The sequence below is a fragment of the Asparagus officinalis genome, chromosome 8, assembly GCF_001876935.1.
Source record: "Asparagus officinalis chromosome 8, Aspof.V1, whole genome shotgun sequence".
In the NCBI taxonomy this organism is placed as follows: Eukaryota; Viridiplantae; Streptophyta; class Magnoliopsida; order Asparagales; family Asparagaceae; genus Asparagus; species Asparagus officinalis.
In genome coordinates this window covers 115636247-115656700 of record NC_033801.1, presented here as the reverse complement: position 1 = coordinate 115656700, position 20454 = coordinate 115636247, and the positions used below count along the sequence as shown (strand labels likewise).

Below are 20454 nucleotides of genomic sequence, written 5' to 3'. Positions count from 1 at the left end.
TTTGAGAGGGTTTGTGCATCCTTTTGTGAGAGAGTTTGTGTGAGGGATCTGAGAGTTTGTTTGAGGGTTTAGGTTGTGAGTGATTATAAACCCTAATTGTAATCTCTCCCTCTAATAGTAGATCTCTCCCTCCTTGCCCCGTGGACGTAGGCAATTTGCCGAACCACGTAAAATTGGTTGCCTCGCTATTTGTGTGATTTGTAATAACTTTTAGGTTCCCTCGACGGGTCAGTTCTAGAACTGATAAGAGGAAGAGCTGATATATCACTTGGTTGAGATATTTTGCTTCAGATTCTTATTTTCTTGGTGAGAAGGGAATTTCCTATTACGATCTGACTCTCTTGTTGTGCTACCGAAGTGCTGTCGAAATTTTCGCTGCGCGTAACAAGTGGTATCAGAGCCCAGATTTCAGATCTATGGTGTTTTGGATTAGGTGGAGGAAGATTCAGTTAGAAGCTTGGTTCTTGGAGTTCTAGGCTTCGGTGGAGATAGCATTAGGAGTTGTCGTTAGAGATTTCGCTTTCCTCGTGTGGATAGAAGATCTATTTAGAATCCGATCTAGGGTTCAGTTGGGTGGTTCCTAATTTCTATCAAATTTGTTTTTTCTCTATAATTTGGAGTTAGTTTGCAATGGGAGAAGAAGGTGAAAGCAGCAAGTTGATGGTAAGTACAATACAAGTTGGTTTTCAGAACACTAAGATTAGTGTGGTGAAGTATGACGGCAAAATCAACTTTGGTTTGTGGATGAGCGACGTACAGGATGCGCTCAATGCTCAGAATCTGGAAGAGGCCATCATGGTCCACGAAAGGCCACCTAATTATGAAGAGGCGGTATGGGAGAAGATGAATAGGAACGCTTGTGGGGTGATCAGGTCCTGTTTGGAACAGGAGCTGAAATATGATGTGGTTGGGGTGACGTCTGCAATGAAGATGTGGGAAATTCTCAACAATAAGTATCTCACAAAGAGTGTTGAGAACAGATTGCACTTGCTGCGAAGACTCTTCAGATTTCAGATGTTCAGAGGCACCTCGCTAGCGGCTCATGTGAACAACTACACTAAGTTATTGTCGGACTTGGCGAATGTTGATGAGAAGATATCGGATGAGTACAAGGCGATTATTTTGTTGGGCTCCTTACCAGATGAGGAGTATGATACCTTCATGCTCACTTTGTTGAACGGGGTATCTTCTATTAGCTATAGTGAAGTGACTAACGCATTGACCAATTACGATTTGAGGAGGAAAGACAAGGAGACTTCCCATGCTAGCACTTCAGGCGAGGCCTTATCGACGAGAGGTAGAAGCCCATATCCGAAAGGTGGTAATAGAGGAAGGTCAAAGTCAAGAAGCCACCACCAATTAGCAAAGAATCAATGTGTATTCTGCAAGGAGCAGGGACATTAGAAGAGAGACTGCCTGAAGCTCAAGGAGAAGGAGAATGGCAAGAAAAAGGGCCCGAAGGCCAATGAGGTGAACGTTGTGAAAGACGATGATTCTGATGATTCATGTTTTTCTCTACTGATTACTCTGGAGGTGAACCATGTGGATACATCAAATTAGATGCTTGATTCCGGTGCTACTTATTATGTGACTCCTAGGCAAGACTGGTTTGTATCTTTTGAGAAAGTCGACGGGGGTGTTGTTGTCATGGGAAATGATCAATCCTGTGGCGTTTGTGGGATAGGTACCATGCGGATTAGGATGCATGATGGAATAGTCCGTGAGTTGAAGGAGGTGAGATTTATTCCTCAACTGAAGAAAAATCTTATCTCAGTTGGAGCTTTGGAGGTAAAGGGATTCAAGGTGACTTTCGAAAACGCTGTAGCGAAGGTTACTAAGGGATCATTGGTGGTGATGAAGGGAGTCCGCAATCGGAATTTATATTATCTAAAAGGAAGCACTGAGATTGTCCAGGTTGCTTCGGCTATTTCAGAAGCAGACATGAGCAGACTTTGGCACTATAGGTTGGGACACACAGGTGAAAAGTCACTGCAGACATTGTGCAAGCAGGTGCTATTGAAGGGAACCAAGAGTGGGAAGATTGAATTCTGTGAGCACTGTGTTCTTGGCAAGAAGACGAATGTGGAGTTCGGGACTGCCATTCATCAGACAAGGGGCATCCTGGACTACGTGCACACAGACGTTTGGGGTACTACCAAGACCGCATCACTTGGTGGTCGATATTGGTTCATCACGTTCATTGATGACTACTCTAGGCATTGTTTGGTGTACACCATGACGAAGAAGAGTGAAGTCCTAGATAAATTTATAGAGTACAAAATGAGATTGGAACTGTAGACTGGGAGAAAGATCAATACGTTGCGATCCGACAACGGTGGTGAGTATACTTCTGACCTTTTTTTGCAGCTATGTCGAGACGAAGGCATAGGAGGCACTTCACGGTTAGTCATACACCGCAGCAGAATGGGGTGGCAGGGAGATTAAATCGGTCTTTACTAGAGAAGATCCAATGCTTATTGTCGCAGAGTGGTTTGAAGAAGATCTTTTGGGTTGAGGCACTTACATATGCGAGCCACCTCATTAATAGGCTGTCTTCATCTACGATTGAGGGGAAAACCCCTATGGAGAAGTGGTCGGGAGAGCCAGCACATGACTATGACCAGCTCAAGGTATTCGGGTGCCCTGCATTTTATCATGTGAGAACTGATAAGTTGGAACCTCGAGCTAGGAAGGCAATATTTGTAGGATTCAAGCATGGTGTCAAGGGATACAAGCTTTAGAATCCAGTTGATAAGAAGATTGTGCTGAGTAGGGACGTCACATTTGATGAGGCTTCTATCTTGAAGCTTCCCAGCTCTCATTAGGTGGAGAACGACCCGACGGAGGAGATATCACGGGTAGTAGAGATTAATACAGGTCCACATTGTTCAGATGGTACAGTATCCATTAGAGTGCCGACTAAGGTGAAGCCAGGCAAGCACGACGATAACACAGGGGAAAACGAGTACTGATGTGCAGGATCAGGGACCAACGGTTCAGGTTCAGGATTCGATTGCAGTTCGGAGACAGGGGAGAAGCATACAGATGCCAGCACGGTATGCCGACACAGTTACGTATGCACTTCCGGTGGAGTGTATCGATGAGTTGGTGCCTATTACATTCAGAGAGGTCGAGCAGAGTTCGGAGGCTGATTCGTGGTAGGTGGATATGCAGGAGGAGATGGAATCTCTTCATAAGAACGATACGTGGGAGCTTGTTGAGCTTCCAAAGGGGCTGAAGGCAATTGGTTGCAAGTGGGTATACACGAAAAAGGAGGGCATTGAGGGCACTCCATTGAGGTTCAAAGCTAGGTTGGTTGCGAATGGCTATGCACAGGAGGAAGGTATTGACTATAATGAGGTTTTCTCTCCGGTGGTGAAGCACTCTTCGATTCGAATTTTGCTAGCTTTGGTGGCATAGTATGGCTTGGAGCTAGATTAGTTGGATGTGAAGACAGTATTTCTTCATGGTGATCTTGATGAAGAAATATATATGACTCAACCATTGGGATTCCGAGCTGCAGGAAAGGAAAAATTGGTTTGTAGATTGAAGAAATCGCTATACGGTTTGAAGCAGTCTCCTCGACAGTGGTATAGGCGATTCGATGGTTTTATGATTGGTCATTCGTACACTCGGAGCCAGTTTGATCCTTGTGTATATTTTCACAAATTAAAAGGAGGTGCGTACATTTATTTGTTGCTCTATGTCGATGACATGTTGGTTGCCTCTACTTCCAGGTCGGCTATAGATGAGTTGAAAGTTCGGCTTTTAAATGAGTTTGAGATGAAGGACTTGGGTGAGGCCAAACGTATTTTGGGAATGAAGATTGGTAGAGACAAGAAGAAGGGCAGAATTTATTTGACACAAGTGGTTTATTTGAAGAAGGTTCTATAGCGATTCCATATTAGCATGGATACAAAGCCAGTTGGTGTATCTTTGGGAGCCCATTTGAAACTTTCAGCTGACCTCTCACCGAAGTCGGTTGAAGATCGAAGGTTAATATCAAAGACTCCATATGCGAGCGCGGTTGGGAGCTTGATGTACGTGATGGTATGTACGAGGCCGGATTTGTCATAGGCGGTGAGCATGGTTTCGAGATACATGCATGATCCAGGAGTGGCCATGGGAATGCCGTGAGATGGATTTTGAATTACATTCGAGGTACGCTCAATGTTTGTTTGGTTTATGAGCGGGACACTATAGGTGGGCAGTTGTGCATTGGCTATGTTAATTCGGATTATGCCGGGGATTTGGATAAGTGCCGGTCTACTACAGGGTATGTGTTTACTTTGACCCGTGCGTCGGTGTGTTAGAGATGCACCTTACAGTCGATGGTGGCTTTGTCTACGATGGAGGCAGAGTATATGGCAGTTACGGAGGCTGTGAAGGATGCTATTTGGCTTCGAGGACTTTTAGAGGAACTTGGTATATCGCAGAGGTCCGTCACTATTCATTATGATAGCATGAGTGTATCTATTTGGTAAAGAATCAGGTTTTTTATGCACGGACGAAGCACATTGACGTTCGTTATCACTTTGTTCGGGATGTTCTTGAAGATGGTGATGTGGAACTTGTGAAGGTTCACACAAAGGATAATCCGGCAGATATGCTCACTAAGGTGGTTCCGAGCAATAAATTTGATCATTGTCGAAACTTACTGCACATTCGTGATTGTTGAGGCCGTTGGCGGCCATTTAGGTGAACTACGTTCGGCTTGATTCCTTGGGCAAGAGGATACGTACGTAGTCATGTTTGATTCAGCCGGTTTGGATTAGTTAATTTTGATGGGAGGTGAGATTGTTTGGACTCTCGTTCGGGTTCTCGACTTGTTGTGGGTTGAGTTCATACTATACACAACAAGTGGGATATTTGGTTGCTTTGGTGTCGGCTCAGTTTTGGAAAAACTTCACCGAGGTGGAGAATTGTGAACTCGTGTGATTAGTGGGGCCACGCCCACGTGAGTAGCTGCAAGCAGCATGGAGGAAAGTTGTGTGAAGAGACATCGTGGGGTCCACTTACCCACGTACAATTTTTCTCTCTTGTTTGGGGATGCGATACGGCCCACGAACCGCAACAACATATAAAACCTAACGTGTTTTCCCTAGGGTTGTGTGCAAAGGAGGTTTGTGATTTGGTTTTTGCGGCTGGCTGCGTGCAAGTACGAAGGTGCAAAGGGTTTTCTTTTGGCTGCGGGAGAAAATTGTGCAGTCAGCTTTAGTTCTCTCTTTGGGTGACGTGCAGGAGCCGATTTGAGAGGGTTTGTGCATCCTTTTGTTAGAGAGTTTGTGTGAGGGATCTGAGAGTTTGTTTGAGGGTTTAGGTTATGAGTGATTGTAAACCCTAGTTGTAATCTCTCCCTCTAATAGTAGATCTCCCCCTCCTTACCCCGTGGACGTAAGCAATTTACCGAACCACGTAAAATTAGTTGTCTCGCTATTTGTGTGATTTGTAATAGCTTTTAGGTTCCCTCGACAGGTCAGTCCTAGAACTGATGAGAGGAAGAGCTGATATCTCACTTGGTTGAGATATTTTGCTTCAGATTCTTGTTTCCTTGGTGAGACGAGAATTTCCTATTACGACCTGACTCTCTTGTTGTGCTGTCGAAGTGTTGTCGAAATTTCCACTGTGCGCAACAGAAATTAGAGGTAAGACCCACACATGAGGTTTACTTGGTAGGGATCGACGATCGAACTTGGGCTTTGGCCTTTGAGATCATCATGCCTTCTCAAAGTTTTCCCATATAAATAATAATAATAAGCTTTAAAATGTTCTAAAAATAGAATATGAGTGTCGCAGGAGAATTTTGGTGGACAAATTCTCACTTCTACATAACCACATGTATTAAAGTGTAATTTTTAGAAAGTTTAGAATATTTAAATTAAATCATTTACAACTAAGAGAATTTATGTCCAACTTTGGGTAAACAATATAGTATTTGTGAACTCGTGGGATTAGTGGGGCCACGCCCACGTGAGTAGCTGCAAGCAGCACGGAGGAAAGTTGCGTGAAGAGACATCGTGGGGTCCACTTACCCACGTACAATTTTTCTCTCTTGTTTGCGGATGCGGTGGGTAAGTGGACCCCACGATGTCTCTTCACGCAACTTTCCTCCGTGCTGCTTGCAGCTACTCACGTGGGCGTGGCCCCACTAATCCCACGAGTTCACAGTATTTAAGTGTAATTTATGGATTGTTTAGTTGATAGGAGAGCTATATTAGCAAATAATGCAGCAATTTCCATTGTTTGTTAAGAAAAAAGTTAGTTGAGAAATGTAAATATAATTACATGTTGTCTTAAAGAAAAAGTTGCTACATTTGTTACAGCCAATTTGATTGCAACAGATGTTGCAAATCATTGCATTAACTAAAATAACTAAAAATTAGTGTCACGTCATTAAACTAGTTGATTTTTACTAAAAAGTGTAGATCATTTTGCATTTTAAGCAAAACAAACCCTTGCTTTGCAACGGAATTGCACTTAAGCAACAAAATATTCAAGTCTTACAACTAATGTAACTAACCAAACACTAGCTTTGGATTTGAAAACACATTTCCATTTAATACGAGGTTGATTTTGTTACGCGCAGCGAAAATTTAGACAGCACTTGGGCAGCACAACAAGAGAGTCAGGTTGCAATAGGAATTCATGTTTCACAAAGAAAATAAGAACCCTAAGCAAAATATCTCAATATAGTAGGATATCAGCTCTTCCTATCATCAGTTCTAGAACTGACTTGTCGAGGGAACCTAAATAAGCTATTACAAATCATAAAAACGAGACAAACTAATTTTACATGGTTCGGCAAATTGTCTACATCCACGGGGAGAGGATGGGGAGATTCCACTAAATCAAGGAGAGTACAAAGGGTTACACTCTCACAAAACTCACAAACTAACCATCAACCAAAGCTCTCAACTTGCTCACAATATCTCCCTCTCACAATGCTCAAAAGTCTCACTAATCTCTGATTACAACTCTCCTCTATTTTGATGATTTATTCTAATCTCCATATATATAGAGAAACTAAAATAAAAACAGACTAAGAATCCTAAAACCAAAAAAAACAAATTAGGAATCCTAATAACATTATGTTACCAAAATAGATTAGGAATCCTAATAACCTCATGTTACCAAAATAGATTAGGAATATTGCTATCCAATAATTCTCCACCTCGGCGAAGTATTCCCAAAACTGAGCCAACACCAACATGAGTACAAATGCGTCGTGTCACCAAATTCGGCTGCACCAATGTGATTGCCTACGTACCCCCTCTTCCAAGGGATCAAGTTGCACGTAGTTTATCCAAATGACCATCAACGGCCTTAACAATCACAAATGTGCAATAAGTTTTGACAATGATTAATCTTGTTGCTCGGAACCATCTTAGTGAGCATATCCGTCGGATTATCCTTCGTGTGGACTTTCACAATCTCCACATCGCCATCTTCAAGAACATTTCGAACGAAGTGATAACGAACGTCGATATGCTTCGTCCTCGCATAAAAAACCTGATTCTTCGCCAAATAGATAGCACTCATGCTATCACGATGAATAGTGACGGACCGCTGTGATATACCAAGTTCCTCCAAAAGTCCTCTAAGCCAAATAGCCTCCTTCATAGCCTCTGTAATCGCCATATACTCTGCCTCCGTCGTAGACAAATCCACCGTCGACTGTAAGGTGCATCTCCAATACACCGACGCACGGGTCAAAGTGAACACATACCCCGTCGTAAACCGGTGCTTATCCAAAACTCCAGCATAATCCAAAATCAACATAGCCAATGCATAACTGCCCACCTGTAGTGTCCCGCTCATAAACTAAACCAACATTGAGCGTACCTAAAATGTACCTCAAAATCCATCTCACGGTATCCCAATGACCCACTCCTGGATCGTGCATGTATCTCGAAACCATGCTCACCGCCTGTGATAAATCCGGCCTCGTACATACCATCGCATACATTAAGCTCCCAACGGTGCTCGCATATGGAGTCTTCAACATCAACTCTCGATCTTTAACTATCTTCGGTGAAAGATCAGCTGAAAGCTTCAAATGGGCTCCCAATGGTACACTAACTGGCTTTGTATCAATGCTAATGAAATCGTTGTAGTACCTTCTTCAAAAAAGCCACCTGTGTCAAATAAATTCTGCCCTTCTTCTTGTCTCTGCCGATCTCCATCCTTAAAATGCGCTTCGCCTCACCCAAATTCTTTATCTCAAACTCCTTTGAAAATTGTGCATTCAACTCATCTATAGCAGATCTGGAAATAGAGGCAACCAACATGTCATCAACATAAAGTAACAAATAGATGTACACACCTCCTTTTAACTTGCGAAAATATACGCAAGGATCAAACTGGCTCCGAGTGTACGAATGACCAAAATATACGCAAGGATCAAACTGGCTCCGAGTGTACGAATGACCAATCATAAAACCATCGAATCGCCTATACCACTGTCGAGGAGACTGCTTCAAACCGTATAGCGATTTCTTCAATATGCAAACTAATTTTTCTTTCCCTGCAGTTCGGAATCCCAATGGTTGAGTCATATATATTTCTTCATTAAGATCACCATGAAAAAATGTCATCTTCACATCCAACTGATCTAACTCCAAACCATATTGTGCCATCAAAGCTAGCAAAATCTGAATCGAAGAGTGTTTCACCACCAGAGAAAAAACCTTATTATAGTTAATACATTCCTCCTGTACATAGCTCTTCACCACCAACCTAGCTTTGAACCTCACTGGAGTGCTCTCAATGCCCTCCTTCTTCGTGTATACCCACTTACAACCAATTGCCTTCCGTCCCTTTGAAAGCTCAACAAGCTCCCACGTATCGTTCTTGTGAAGAGAGTTCATCTCCTCCTGCATAGCCACCTGCTACGAATCAGCCTCCGAACTCTGCTCGGCCTCTCTGAATATAGTAGGTACCATCTCATCGATACTCTCCACTAGAAGTGCATACACAACTGTGTCGGCATACCGTGTTGGCATCTGTATGTCTCTCCTCTGTCTCCAAATTGTAATAGAATTCTGAACCTGAGCCGTCGGTCCCTGATCCTGCACATCAGTACTCGTATCCTCCGTGTCACCGTCATGCTCGTCTGGCGTCACCTCAGTCAGCACTCTAATGGATACTGTATTATCTGGACAATGTGGAGCTGCATCGATCTCCACCACCTGCGATATCTCCTCCGTCGGGTAGCTCTCCACCTGATGAGAGCTGGGAAGCTTCAAGATAGAAGCCTCATCAAACGTGACGTCTCTACTCAGCACAATCTTCCTATCAACCGAATCCCAAAGCTTGTATCCCTTGACACCGCGCTTGAATCCTATAATATGGCCTTCCTAGCTCAAAGTTCTAATTTATCTGTTCTCACATGATAAAATACAGGGCACCCAAATACCTTGAGCTGGTCATAATTGTGTGCTGGCTCTCCCGACCACTTCTTCATAGGGGTTTTCCCCTCAATCACAGATGAAGGCAGCCTATTAATGAGGTGGCGCAAATGTAAATGCCTCAGCCCAAAAGATCTTCTCCAAACCATTTTGCGATAATAAACATCGGACTTTTTCCAGCAAAGATCGATTTAGCCTCTCTACCATCCCATTCTGCTGCGGTATATGACTAATCATAAAGTGTCTCTCTATGCCCTCGTCTCGACATAGCTGCAGAAAGGGGTCTGATGTGTATTCACCACCGTTGTCGGATCGCAACGTCTTGATCTTTCTCCCAGTCTGCAGTTCCAACCTCTTCTTCCACTCCACGAATATATCTAGGACTTCACTCTTCTTTGCCATGGTGTACACCCAACATCACCTAGAATAGTCATCAACGAACGTGATGAACCAATGTCGACCACCAAGTGATGCAGCCTTGGTAGGACCCGTCTGTGTGCACGTAGTCCAGGATACCCCTCGTCCTATGAATGGTCATCCCAAATTTCATCTTCTTCTTCTTGCTAAGAACACATTGCTTACAGAATTATACCTTACCACTCTTGGCTCCCATCAATAGCCCCTGCTTGCACAAAGCCTGCAGTGACTTTTCTCCTGTGTGTCCTAACCTGTAATGCTAAAGCCTGCTCATGTCCGCCTCTGAAATAGCTGAAGCAACCTGGCCAATTTTGGTGCTCCCCTTCAGATAATACTAGTTCTGACTGCGGACTTCCTTCATCACCAGTAAAGATCTCTTAGTAACCTTTGCTACAACATCCTCAAAGGTCACCTTGAATCCCTTCGCCTCCAAAGCTCCAACTGAGATAAGATTCTTCTTCAGCTGAGGAACAAATCTCACCTCCTTCAATTTATGAACTACCCCATTGTGCATCCGGATCCGCACAGTACCTATCCCGCAAATGCCACAGGACTGATTATTTTCCATGACTACAACTCTCCCATCGAGCTTCTCAAAAGATGCAAACAATCTCGTCTAGGGGTCACATGATAGGTAGCACCGGAATCAAGCATCCAATCTGATGCATCCAAGTGGTTCACCTCCGGAGTAATCAGTAGAGAAAAGCTCGAATCATCGGAATCATCGTCTGTTGCAATATTCACCTCATTGGCCTTCGGGCTCTTTTTCTTGCTATTCTCCTTCTCTTTGATCTTTGGACAATCTCTTTTCCAATGTCTCTGCTCCTTGCATAATGCACATTGGTTCTTTCTTACCTGGTGACGACCTCTTGACTTTGACCTTCCTCTATTACCACCTTTTGGACATGGGCTTCTTCCTCTTGTCGATAAGACCTCTCCTGAAGTACTAGCACAGGAAGTCTCCTTGTCCTTCCTTCTCAAATCATAATTCATCAATGCATTAGGAACTTCACTATAGCTGATAGAAGATTTTTCGTTCAACAAAGTGAGCACAAATGTGTCATACTCCTCATCCGGTAAGGAGCCCAATAAGATAATCGCCTTGTACTCATCCGATATCTTCTCATCAACATTCTCCAAGTCCGACAATAACTTCGTATAGTTGTTCACATGAGCCGCAAGCGAGGTGCCTCTGGACATCTGGAATTTGAATAACCTATGCAGCAAATGTAACATGTTCTCAACACTCTTCGTAAGGTACTTATTGTTGAGAATTTCTCATATCTTCATCGCAGACGTTACCCCAATCACATCATACTTTAGCTCATGCTTCAAACAGGACCTGATCACCCCACAAGCATTCCTATTCATCTTTTCCCATATCGCCTCTTCATATTTTGGTGGTCTCTCGTGGATCATAATAGTCTCCTCTAAGTTCTGAGCATTAAGCGCATCTTGTATGTCGCTCATCCACAAACCAAGGTTGATTTTACCATCATATTTCACTATACTAATTTTGGTGTTCTGAAAACCAACTTGACCGTACTCGCCATCGACTTGCTGCTTTCACCTTCTCCTCCCATTGCAAACTAACTCCAATTTGTAGAGAAAAACAAACTTCGATAGAAATTAAGAATTATCCAACTGAACCATAGATTGGATTCCAAATAGATCTCATGTCCATACGAGGAAAGCAAAATCTCCAACGACAACTCCTAATGCTATCTCCACCGAAGCCTAGAACTCCAAGAACCAAGCTTCACACAAGAATCTTCCTCCATCTAATTTCAAAACCCTAGATATGAAACCTGGGCTCTGATACCACTTGTTGCGCGCAGCGGAAATTTTAGCAGCACTTCGGCAGCACAACAAGAGAGTCAGATTGCAATAGGAATTCCTGTTTCACAAAGGAAACAAGAACCTTAAGCAAAATATCTCAACAAAGTGGGATATCAGCTCTTCCTCTCATCAGTTCTAGCTGACTTGTCGAGAGAACCTAAATAAGCTATTACAAATCTCAAAAGCGAGACAAACTAATTTTACGTGGTTCGGTAAATTACCTACGTCCACGGGGAGAGGATTGGGAGATTCCACTAAATCAAGGAGAGTACAAATGGTTACAATCTCACAAAACTCATAAACTAACCCTTAACCAAAGCTCTCAACTTGCTCACAATATCTCCCCCTCACAATGCTCAAAAGTCTCTCTAATCTCTGATTACAACTCTCCTCTATTTTGATGATTGATTATAATCTCCATATATATAGAGAAACTAAAACCAAAACAGATTAGGAATCCTAAAACCAAAAACAAAACAAATTAGGAATCCTAATAACCTAAAACTAAAACCAAAACAGATTAGGAATCCTAAAACCAAAAACAAAACAAATTAGGAATCCTAATAACCTCATGTTACCAAAATAGATTAGTAAAACCAAAAACAAAACAAATTAGGAATCCTAATAACCTCATGTTACCAAAATAGATTAGGAATACTAATAATCTCATATTACCAAAATAAATTAGGAATCCTAATAACCTCATGTTATCAAAATAGATTAGAAATACGGCTATCCAAGAGATTTCTTACAACAAATTCTGCTTGCGACGTTTACAGCCTGTTTGAGAGTTCACTTTTGTAGGGTAGAGAGGGGGAGGGGAAGAGAAAATTATTGTTCACCTTGTTTGGGAGTTTTCTTAAGGGGGTAGAGAGGGGTGAGGAAGGGGAAATGAAAGGGGGAGGAAGGAAAAATGGAGGGGAAATTGTTCCCCCCCCCCCCCCCCCCCCCCCCCCCCCCCGATTTGGGCGGTAGAGAAGGGGAACAGAACTGGGAAAACTCACAGCAATACTGGAATGTCTATATTGCCCTTCATCAACAAATAAATCAAGGGTTGTGATGTAAACCCTACTCTCCCATCTATTTTCCAATTTCTGCAGCCACCGTCACACGCTCTCCCTCCCGCGCTCTCCCCCACGCGCCCCCGGCGGTCTCACCCCCGCGCCGTTGTCTTCTTCACCTCGTCGGAGTTCTCTACTCGATTCCTATCGCCGACATCCTCCTTCAAGTAAGCAGCCATGTCTCTCTCTTTCTTCTCAGTTTCTGATTTCTTCTTGCTCTGTGAATTTTTTTATGATTTGAAGGTTTGAGGTCATGGATTCTAATGGCAAAGCCATGGACAGCAAGTGGGTTTCTTTTTCTCCCCATTTTTTATCTACGTATTTTTTATCTGTGGATTTTTTAAACAAAATCTCCCATATGTAATTGATGCTGGTGTGATGAAGGGGAAAGGGGAGGTGAATGGCTAGCTATGGGGCTAACAGCCCCATGTGGGATTGCCTGGCATTTATAGTGTGTTCTCTGTGCATATAATAAAATTGGTCAAAATTTGTGGATTTTTTAGGAGAGAGATGGAAGAGGAATTCGCCATTGATGAGCTCAATTTCCCTCTGATTTCTTCTTGCTCTGTGGATTTTTTAGGGGTTTTTGGTTATTTTACTTTGAATTTATATCAATTGACTTCAGTGCAACATTGCCATAAAGAGCAAATGACTACATATGTTATAAAAGAGTATTGAAATTTTTATTCTAGATCAAGTAGTGTTATAAAAGAGTATTGAAATTACATAATAAACTAATTTGTGTATAGTAATAAGAGCTTCTAAATTTATCATTAGTTTGTGTATAATTAACGATTTTTAATTTTCTATTCTAATTGTGTTATTTCCATATCCTCACATATAGATAATGGATGAAGCATGGGTCAAATTTCAACATGAATGCCATTGTGCAATTGGATATGTTCTTTGTGTGATTGCTTATTGGTTCATTCAACAAAGAGAAAATAGAAGGAGATTAAATAGTGAACCCTACGAGCGTAGATAAGTAACTAATATGGTGCGAAAAATATTATCACAAAGGGTTGTATGTAGAGAAATGATCCGAATGAATCCACCGGCTTTTCATCAATTATGTGGAATATTGGAGAGAGATGGCGGGCTTAAAAGAACTCAAAGAGTTACTATTGAGGAACAAGTTGCAAAATTTTTATATATGTTGGGACACAACGTAACTACTCGTGAGGTTAGTAAGATATTTGGACGATCTGGAGAGAGTGTGAGTCGTCATTTTCATAATGTTTTAAGAGCTATGATAGAATTGGAAGAGATATTTTTAGTGCAACCCAATGGATCACAAATTCCTTCAGAGATACGCAATAATCCAAAGTTTGATCCATATTTCAAGGTGATGATAAATTACACAAATTCTTATCTTTGTATAGATTGTTAAAATTAGAATTTAACTAATTACTCCTTATATTATCAGGATTGTGTTGGAGCAATAGATGGAACACACATCCGAGTAAAGGTTTCTCCTACTGACGCTCCTAAATATCGTGGTAGGAAAGATCATCCAACACAAAATGTGTTGGCTGCCTGCACATTTGACTTAAAATTCACTTATGTGTTACCTGGGTGGGAAGGTACTGCATCTGATTCCAGAATTTTAAAAAATGCTTTGCAACGACGATTTCCACTTAAAATCCCTCAAGGTAATCATTAATCCTGAATAATTTACTAATGACAATGAAACCCTTTTTTATCAGTTATTAATCACAATGAATTTTTTTAGGAAAATATTATCTCGCTGATGGTGGGTACATGTTAAAAAGTAGAATAATTCCACCCTATAGAGGGGAACGCTACCATTTGAATGAGTATTCAAGAAATCCACCAAGGACTCGTGAGCTATTTAACCTAAGACATGTGTCACTTCGCAATGCCATTGAAAGAGCATTTGGCGTTTAAAAAAAAGATTTCTCATCATAGCGAGCTCAACTGAACCGAATTATGGTGTTAAAGTACAAATTCAAATCATCCTTGCTTGTTGTATTTTGCATAATTTTTTAAGAGGTACCGACCCAGAAGATGATTTCCCTGAAGGGGTAGAAGGTGATAATGAAAACCCATCGGTCGAAGATAATGTGAACGAGGATGAAGATGAACAAAGAGGGGAATGTTTAAGAGATTTCATTGCAGCTTCTATGTGGCAAGATTATAATGCATGATTGTTGCAATAATTTTTTTGTAAGACTAGACTTATGTTTTCTATTTCTATTGTCCTTCATTAATTTTTTGTTGTGTTTGATGATTGTAAGACTTATGTTTTCTATTTCTATTGTACTTGGTGACTAGACTTATGTTTTCTATTTCTATTGTCCTTCATATATAGACTTGTAATTAATTTTCTTGTGTATTTGCTAAGATTATTATGTAAAATAGGAATGTAATTTTATATTTTCTAACATTATTGTGTAAATTAGTAATGTCAAAAAGAAGGTATACGGATGGTGATTCTTCTAAGGGAAGAAATCACATCTCTTTGGTGTGGAATTGTGCTATGGATGAGAAGTTAATTGAAGCTCTTTTGCATTAAGATGTGATTGGAAACCGGCACAATTCCGTCTTTTCACCAACGGCTTACAATCAAATAGTGGCTGAACTCCAAGAAATGTTTCCCGATAAGCCAATTGATAAGGATAAGGTGAAAAATCGTATGAAGTATATGAAGTCAAAATGGGCAGCTTGCTATGACTTGTTTAAGAATGCGGGCAGCGGCTTTGCTTGGAATCGCAACACTAACATGTGGAGTGCAGAACCTGAAGTGTGGGATCAACTAATTCAGGTAATGAAAAATAACTATCTTTTCTTTGTACGAAAGAATTATTTGTCGGTTTACAGTTCCAAATTTGAATTACATACTTGGATTTTGTTGGATTTTGTTGGATATTGTCAGAATATCTATGGCTCCATCACTTCAGCTAATTTTTGGTAATTATTAGTGTCACTCTTCTATTTCATAATCTAACAAATGTTTCATTCTTATGCATTACAGTTATTAGAGTCATTATGATCTATTGTATGTTAAAATGGACAAGAAAAAAGAAACTTAAAAGTGGAAATTATACCAAATGTGTAAACTGGAAAGAAAAAAGTGCAGGGGGGGTAATTGCATGGAGAAAAAAAATTGAGACAGGCTCTTCCAGAACTAGCTGGCCTAACAGTAGTTTGAGACATGGTTAGGCATAAATATTGAATTCTCATTTGAGCATGGTTAGGCATAAATATGAGTTTTGTTAACTTGAAAGAAAAAAGCAAAAACCCTGTTAAACATAGTACTGGTGCATACATTTCATTTGTCATACAAAACACACTTGAAAGTGAAATGGGTACAAATTACTCACTGAATTGTACCAATAGATAACCATTTTTTTTATGAAAACTTGACAATCTATCTTTTTCTTCTTGTTATTAAGAAAACTCCTTAGCTAAATGAATCCCACAGGGAGTTCCCATTCGCTCCTTAGCTTTAATTCAATATCTTCAGCTGCCACTGTTTCTGATGCTGTATGCAACAAAGCTACCCAAAACAATTCGATGATGGGTCCTTTGTATAGAGTCATCAACATGGCTCCTATTACTGTCACTATGCTCCCTATCACCTTGGCTTGGCATCTCACCTTCTTTATGTCCAGCTTCTCCATTCTAAACACCAAAAATAAAATTAGTTTTCATTATAGTTAGGCATAAATCTGAAATATTGTTAGATTTGGTTGAATTCAGTTGTGTTTTTTATGTGCTGATTGTTGCGACTGATTGGCTATAATCATATACTCCCTAATAGTAGGAATTTGTGAAAAAAAAAATTACAGGAGAGCATATACTAGGCACAATGTATAAATTACTTAAGCACAATGTATACATTGTTGCGACTGATTGGCTATAATCATATACTTGGCACAATGTATAAATTGTTTGCCTTATTAGTATTTTTTACAAAATTACAGGCTCATCCAGAAGCTACTAAATGGAGGACCAAACCTATTCAAAATTACGATAAACTACTAAAGCTTTTTGCAGCTGATAGAGCAACAGGAGAGCATGTCGAAACTGCGGCTGAGATACGAGAGAGGAGGCGGTCTTGTACTGATACTAACGAGGTTGATGTTGATCTTACAATTGATGGCATTGATGACATGGTTTCCAGGGAGGAAATCATCTTGGAGAGTTTTGATGGTAACCAAGAAGCAATTGACAAAGAAGATTTTCGTGGGGCTACAATGGAGACTAGGTCAACAGCAAATTCACTGAAGAAGAGCAGAAAGTCAAAGGAGGATGCTGGTGCTGAAAAAATTTATAATGGCATAGAAAAAGTGGCTGAAGCAATGCTTGCAAGTGCTGAGATATTCAACAAGGCTCAGGAAAAGACTATAATTAAAGCGGATGATCTTTGGAGTCTTTTGGTTGAGATTGGAGTCGACGACGAACACATTGATGATGCATACATATTCTTACTTAATTCTCCAGAGAATCTAAGGGGAGTACTTGGATGTCCAAGAGAGAGGCCGAAGCAAATACTCGTGAGGATGATGCATAAGGCATCTATGCCACCCCTGCCTCATTATTAGCTTTCTACTTACTCAGCTTTAATATTTTGGTTTTCTACTTTTGATAGATGCTTTTGGGTATTTGGTGGCAATTATGGCTTCTTGTCACTTTTTTGTTATTATATGGCAATTACAAACTTGTTGCCGAATTATGGATGCTTATGGCAAACTTGGAATAGTAGATGGCGATTGTAATTTCTTGTCACTTTTTGGTTATTGTATGACGATTATAAATTTGTTGCCGATTTATGGAGAATTGCATGTGGTAAAATTGGTTGAAGAATTGTTGTTTTTGTTTTGATAAGATGCATCGTGTCAATTTGATTTGTGTATAAAGTTATTGTATGACGATTACAAACTTGTTGCCGATTTATGGAGAATTGCATGTGGTAAAATTGGTTTGAAGAATTGTTGTTTTTGTTTTGTCAATTTGAGTTGTGTATAAAGATTTGATAAGATTGTGTGTTATTAGTATAAGGTCATTTGTGTAAATTTACATATATTTCCTTCCCTTCCCTTCCATCCATTATTACTCCCAAACAAGTTATATTAATTTCACCTTTATTCACCTTAATCAACTTCCAAACAACATATTACAATTCCCTTCCCCTCCCTTTGTTTACCTTCCCTTCCCCTCCCTTTGTTTACCTTCCCTTCCCATTCCCCAGTAAACTCCCAAACACACCATTACTGCATGCAACATTTACATTTATAATGAACCAAACGGCCCCTCAAACCTTATATTATGAAAGTAATCAGGTTCTTTCTTAGCTTGACTTCACAGTGATTAGGGGGACTCTGTTCATTATCAGCATGCCTGCTGCTGTCATCTCCAATGGCGATTGCAGCAGCAGCAACAAAGCTCTCATCTTTTCTCCTCTCCAAACGAGCCCCCATCTCTCTCTCCCTCCTCCAGTCCTCCACCTCAGCTCCTCAAATTCACAGCTCTGCCGCCCGCCCTTTCAACAAAAGCAACAAAATTTCCATCTTCAATCTCGGCTTGGCGGGAAAATCCCAGGAGATGGAAGAATCCTTGAAAGAAATGGTAAATTTTCATTACCCAGATGTTGAATTCTCGTTTCAGTCCTTGGTCGAGTCCTTCTGCAGGAATCAGAGACCAAGAGAGGCTCTCAAAGTGTTCGAGATCGCCAGCTCAGCCAAGTTTCGGCTCCCGATTTCGACCTGTAATGCACTTTTGAGCTCTGTTGTTGAAGAAAGATTGAACCTTGACGAGGTTGTATTTGTTTATAAGGAGATGGTGAAAGCTGGGATCTTGCCCAATGTGGACACTCTAAATTGCTTGATTAGTGTTTTGATTGAGGGTGGTCGAATGGAGTTGGCATTGGATCAGTTTGGGAGGATGGAGAAGAAGAATTGCAAACCGAATTGTCGAACATATGAGATTTTGATCTGTGGGCTTTGTTCTAAAGGAAGAGTTGATGAAGCTGTTAGGGTTTGGGACCAGATGTTGGAGATTGGATGTAATCGCGATCGAGACTTTTATATGAGTCTGGTGCCCTTGTTTTGTAGGGTTCATAGATTGGACGAAGCTATTAAGCTGTTTAACTTGATGAAAGCTGATGGCTTTTCACCCGATTTATTCTTGTATAGTGTTTTGATTCAACATTTATGTGAAGATCTGAGGATGAAAGATGCACTGGAAGTGTTTGAAGAAATGACTGAATCGGGCGTTACTCCCATGACTTGTATTCTCGTGGATATTGTGAATGCATATTGCAAACTACGGGAGTTTGATGAAGCAATGAGCTTTGTAAAAGAAAATGATATATCTGATGTGGAGCCTTACAATGCATTGCTTGAAGGGTTTTGCGATGTGGCCAGGATTCAAGAGGCGGCAAAATACCTGCAAATGATTCAAGAGATGGGCATAACTGATGTTCATTCTTGGAATATCCTCATCAACTGTTTATGCAAAAAGGGTTTCGTTAGAAAAGCATTTGAAGTTTTCGGGAAAATGATCGTATTCTCTAATTCACCGGACGTAGCTACTTATTCTTCTATCATAACTGGATTTTGTAAGACATGCTCATATGATAGTGCTTTGGATTGGTTTAGGCAGGGTATTGTGAAGAACATGTCATTTGGTTCTGAGTCTTGTTCCGACCTAGTTAATGGTCTTTGTCTTATGGAGAGGGTTCAAGAGGCCGTTGGCGTCTTTTACTGCGCTAGTACTAAAGGCTGCACTCTGACTACAAATGCACTTGAAGTACTAATTCAAGGTCTTTGCCTTGATGGAAAGGTGAAAGAAGCCATCAACCTTCGCTCCGTTGCATCATGTTATGGTACTGCTTGCACAGCATCTACATATGAAATAATTATTCTAGGATTGTTGGATTTAAACAAACGAAAGGATACCTTGCCTCTCCTTTCACAAATGCTGATGGGAGGCTGTAATTTGAATTTCAGAACCTACCGAATTCTGATATGTAGTCTGTGTGTTGAAAGCACGAGCTACAATGCTGCTATCTTATTCAATCAGATGGTTCAAGAGAGCGGCTTAGTTCCTGACACAGAAACACTTGAAAAGCTAGTTAACATTACATCCAAATGTCGTCAGTTGCATTTGGTGGTTCATAGCTTAAATAAAGTTATTGAAAGTGATGCATTGACAAGTCCTGCACTGTGTAATGCAATCATCTATGGCCTCTTGAAAGAAGGTAATAAGCATGAAGCTCGTAGGTTTTTGGACTGGATGTTAGAAAAGGGCTGGGTCCCTGATTCTAATACACATGGATTGCTGGTTGGAAATGTTGATGTAGATGGAAATGATGGGGAAAATGAAGCATATGAAGATGGTGATGGAGTAAGCAGTATATTGTCTGAGGGACTAGGTAACTCTAGCTGACTCACTGTTGATAAACTGTTATGTGAAAGTGGATATGTTGTTGTTTCAAAAACCGTTTCATCTGCAACGGAGTTGTTAGAGTATAAAAATATTAACCCTCAACCCTCACCACAAATAAAGTGGCAAGGTCTTTTGACATGATACAGAGTAACCCCGGTTCAAATCCCACTGCACAAATTTAAAGCAGATTCTAAAAAAGTTGATGCACTGCGTGAGTCCAAGACTCGGTCTGCAGCAAAAAGGGCGCTCAATTTGCGGGACCATGTTAGAGTGTAAAAATGTAACCTTCAACCAAACTTCGGAATTTTGGTGTAGTG

At 40.8% G+C, this 20454-nt stretch overlaps 3 protein-coding genes across 3 annotated transcripts; all 3 read left to right on the top strand.

Moving 5' to 3' along the window:
* LOC109821767 lies at positions 13974-14902 on the top strand. The gene is made up of 3 exons (XM_020387927.1): positions 13974-14069; positions 14151-14376; positions 14457-14902. Exons 1-3 carry the CDS (start codon positions 13974-13976, stop codon positions 14630-14632), a joined length of 498 nt encoding a protein of 165 aa, XP_020243516.1. The 3' UTR covers positions 14633-14902.
* On the top strand, positions 15153-17487 carry LOC109820569. Its single transcript, XM_020386726.1, has 2 exons — positions 15153-15509; positions 16672-17487. Exons 1-2 carry the CDS (start codon positions 15336-15338, stop codon positions 17290-17292), a joined length of 795 nt encoding a protein of 264 aa, XP_020242315.1. The 5' UTR covers positions 15153-15335; the 3' UTR covers positions 17293-17487.
* On the top strand, positions 18107-20137 carry LOC109821766 (pentatricopeptide repeat-containing protein At3g22470, mitochondrial-like). Its single transcript, XM_020387926.1, has one exon. It carries the CDS (start codon positions 18107-18109, stop codon positions 20135-20137), a length of 2031 nt encoding a protein of 676 aa, XP_020243515.1.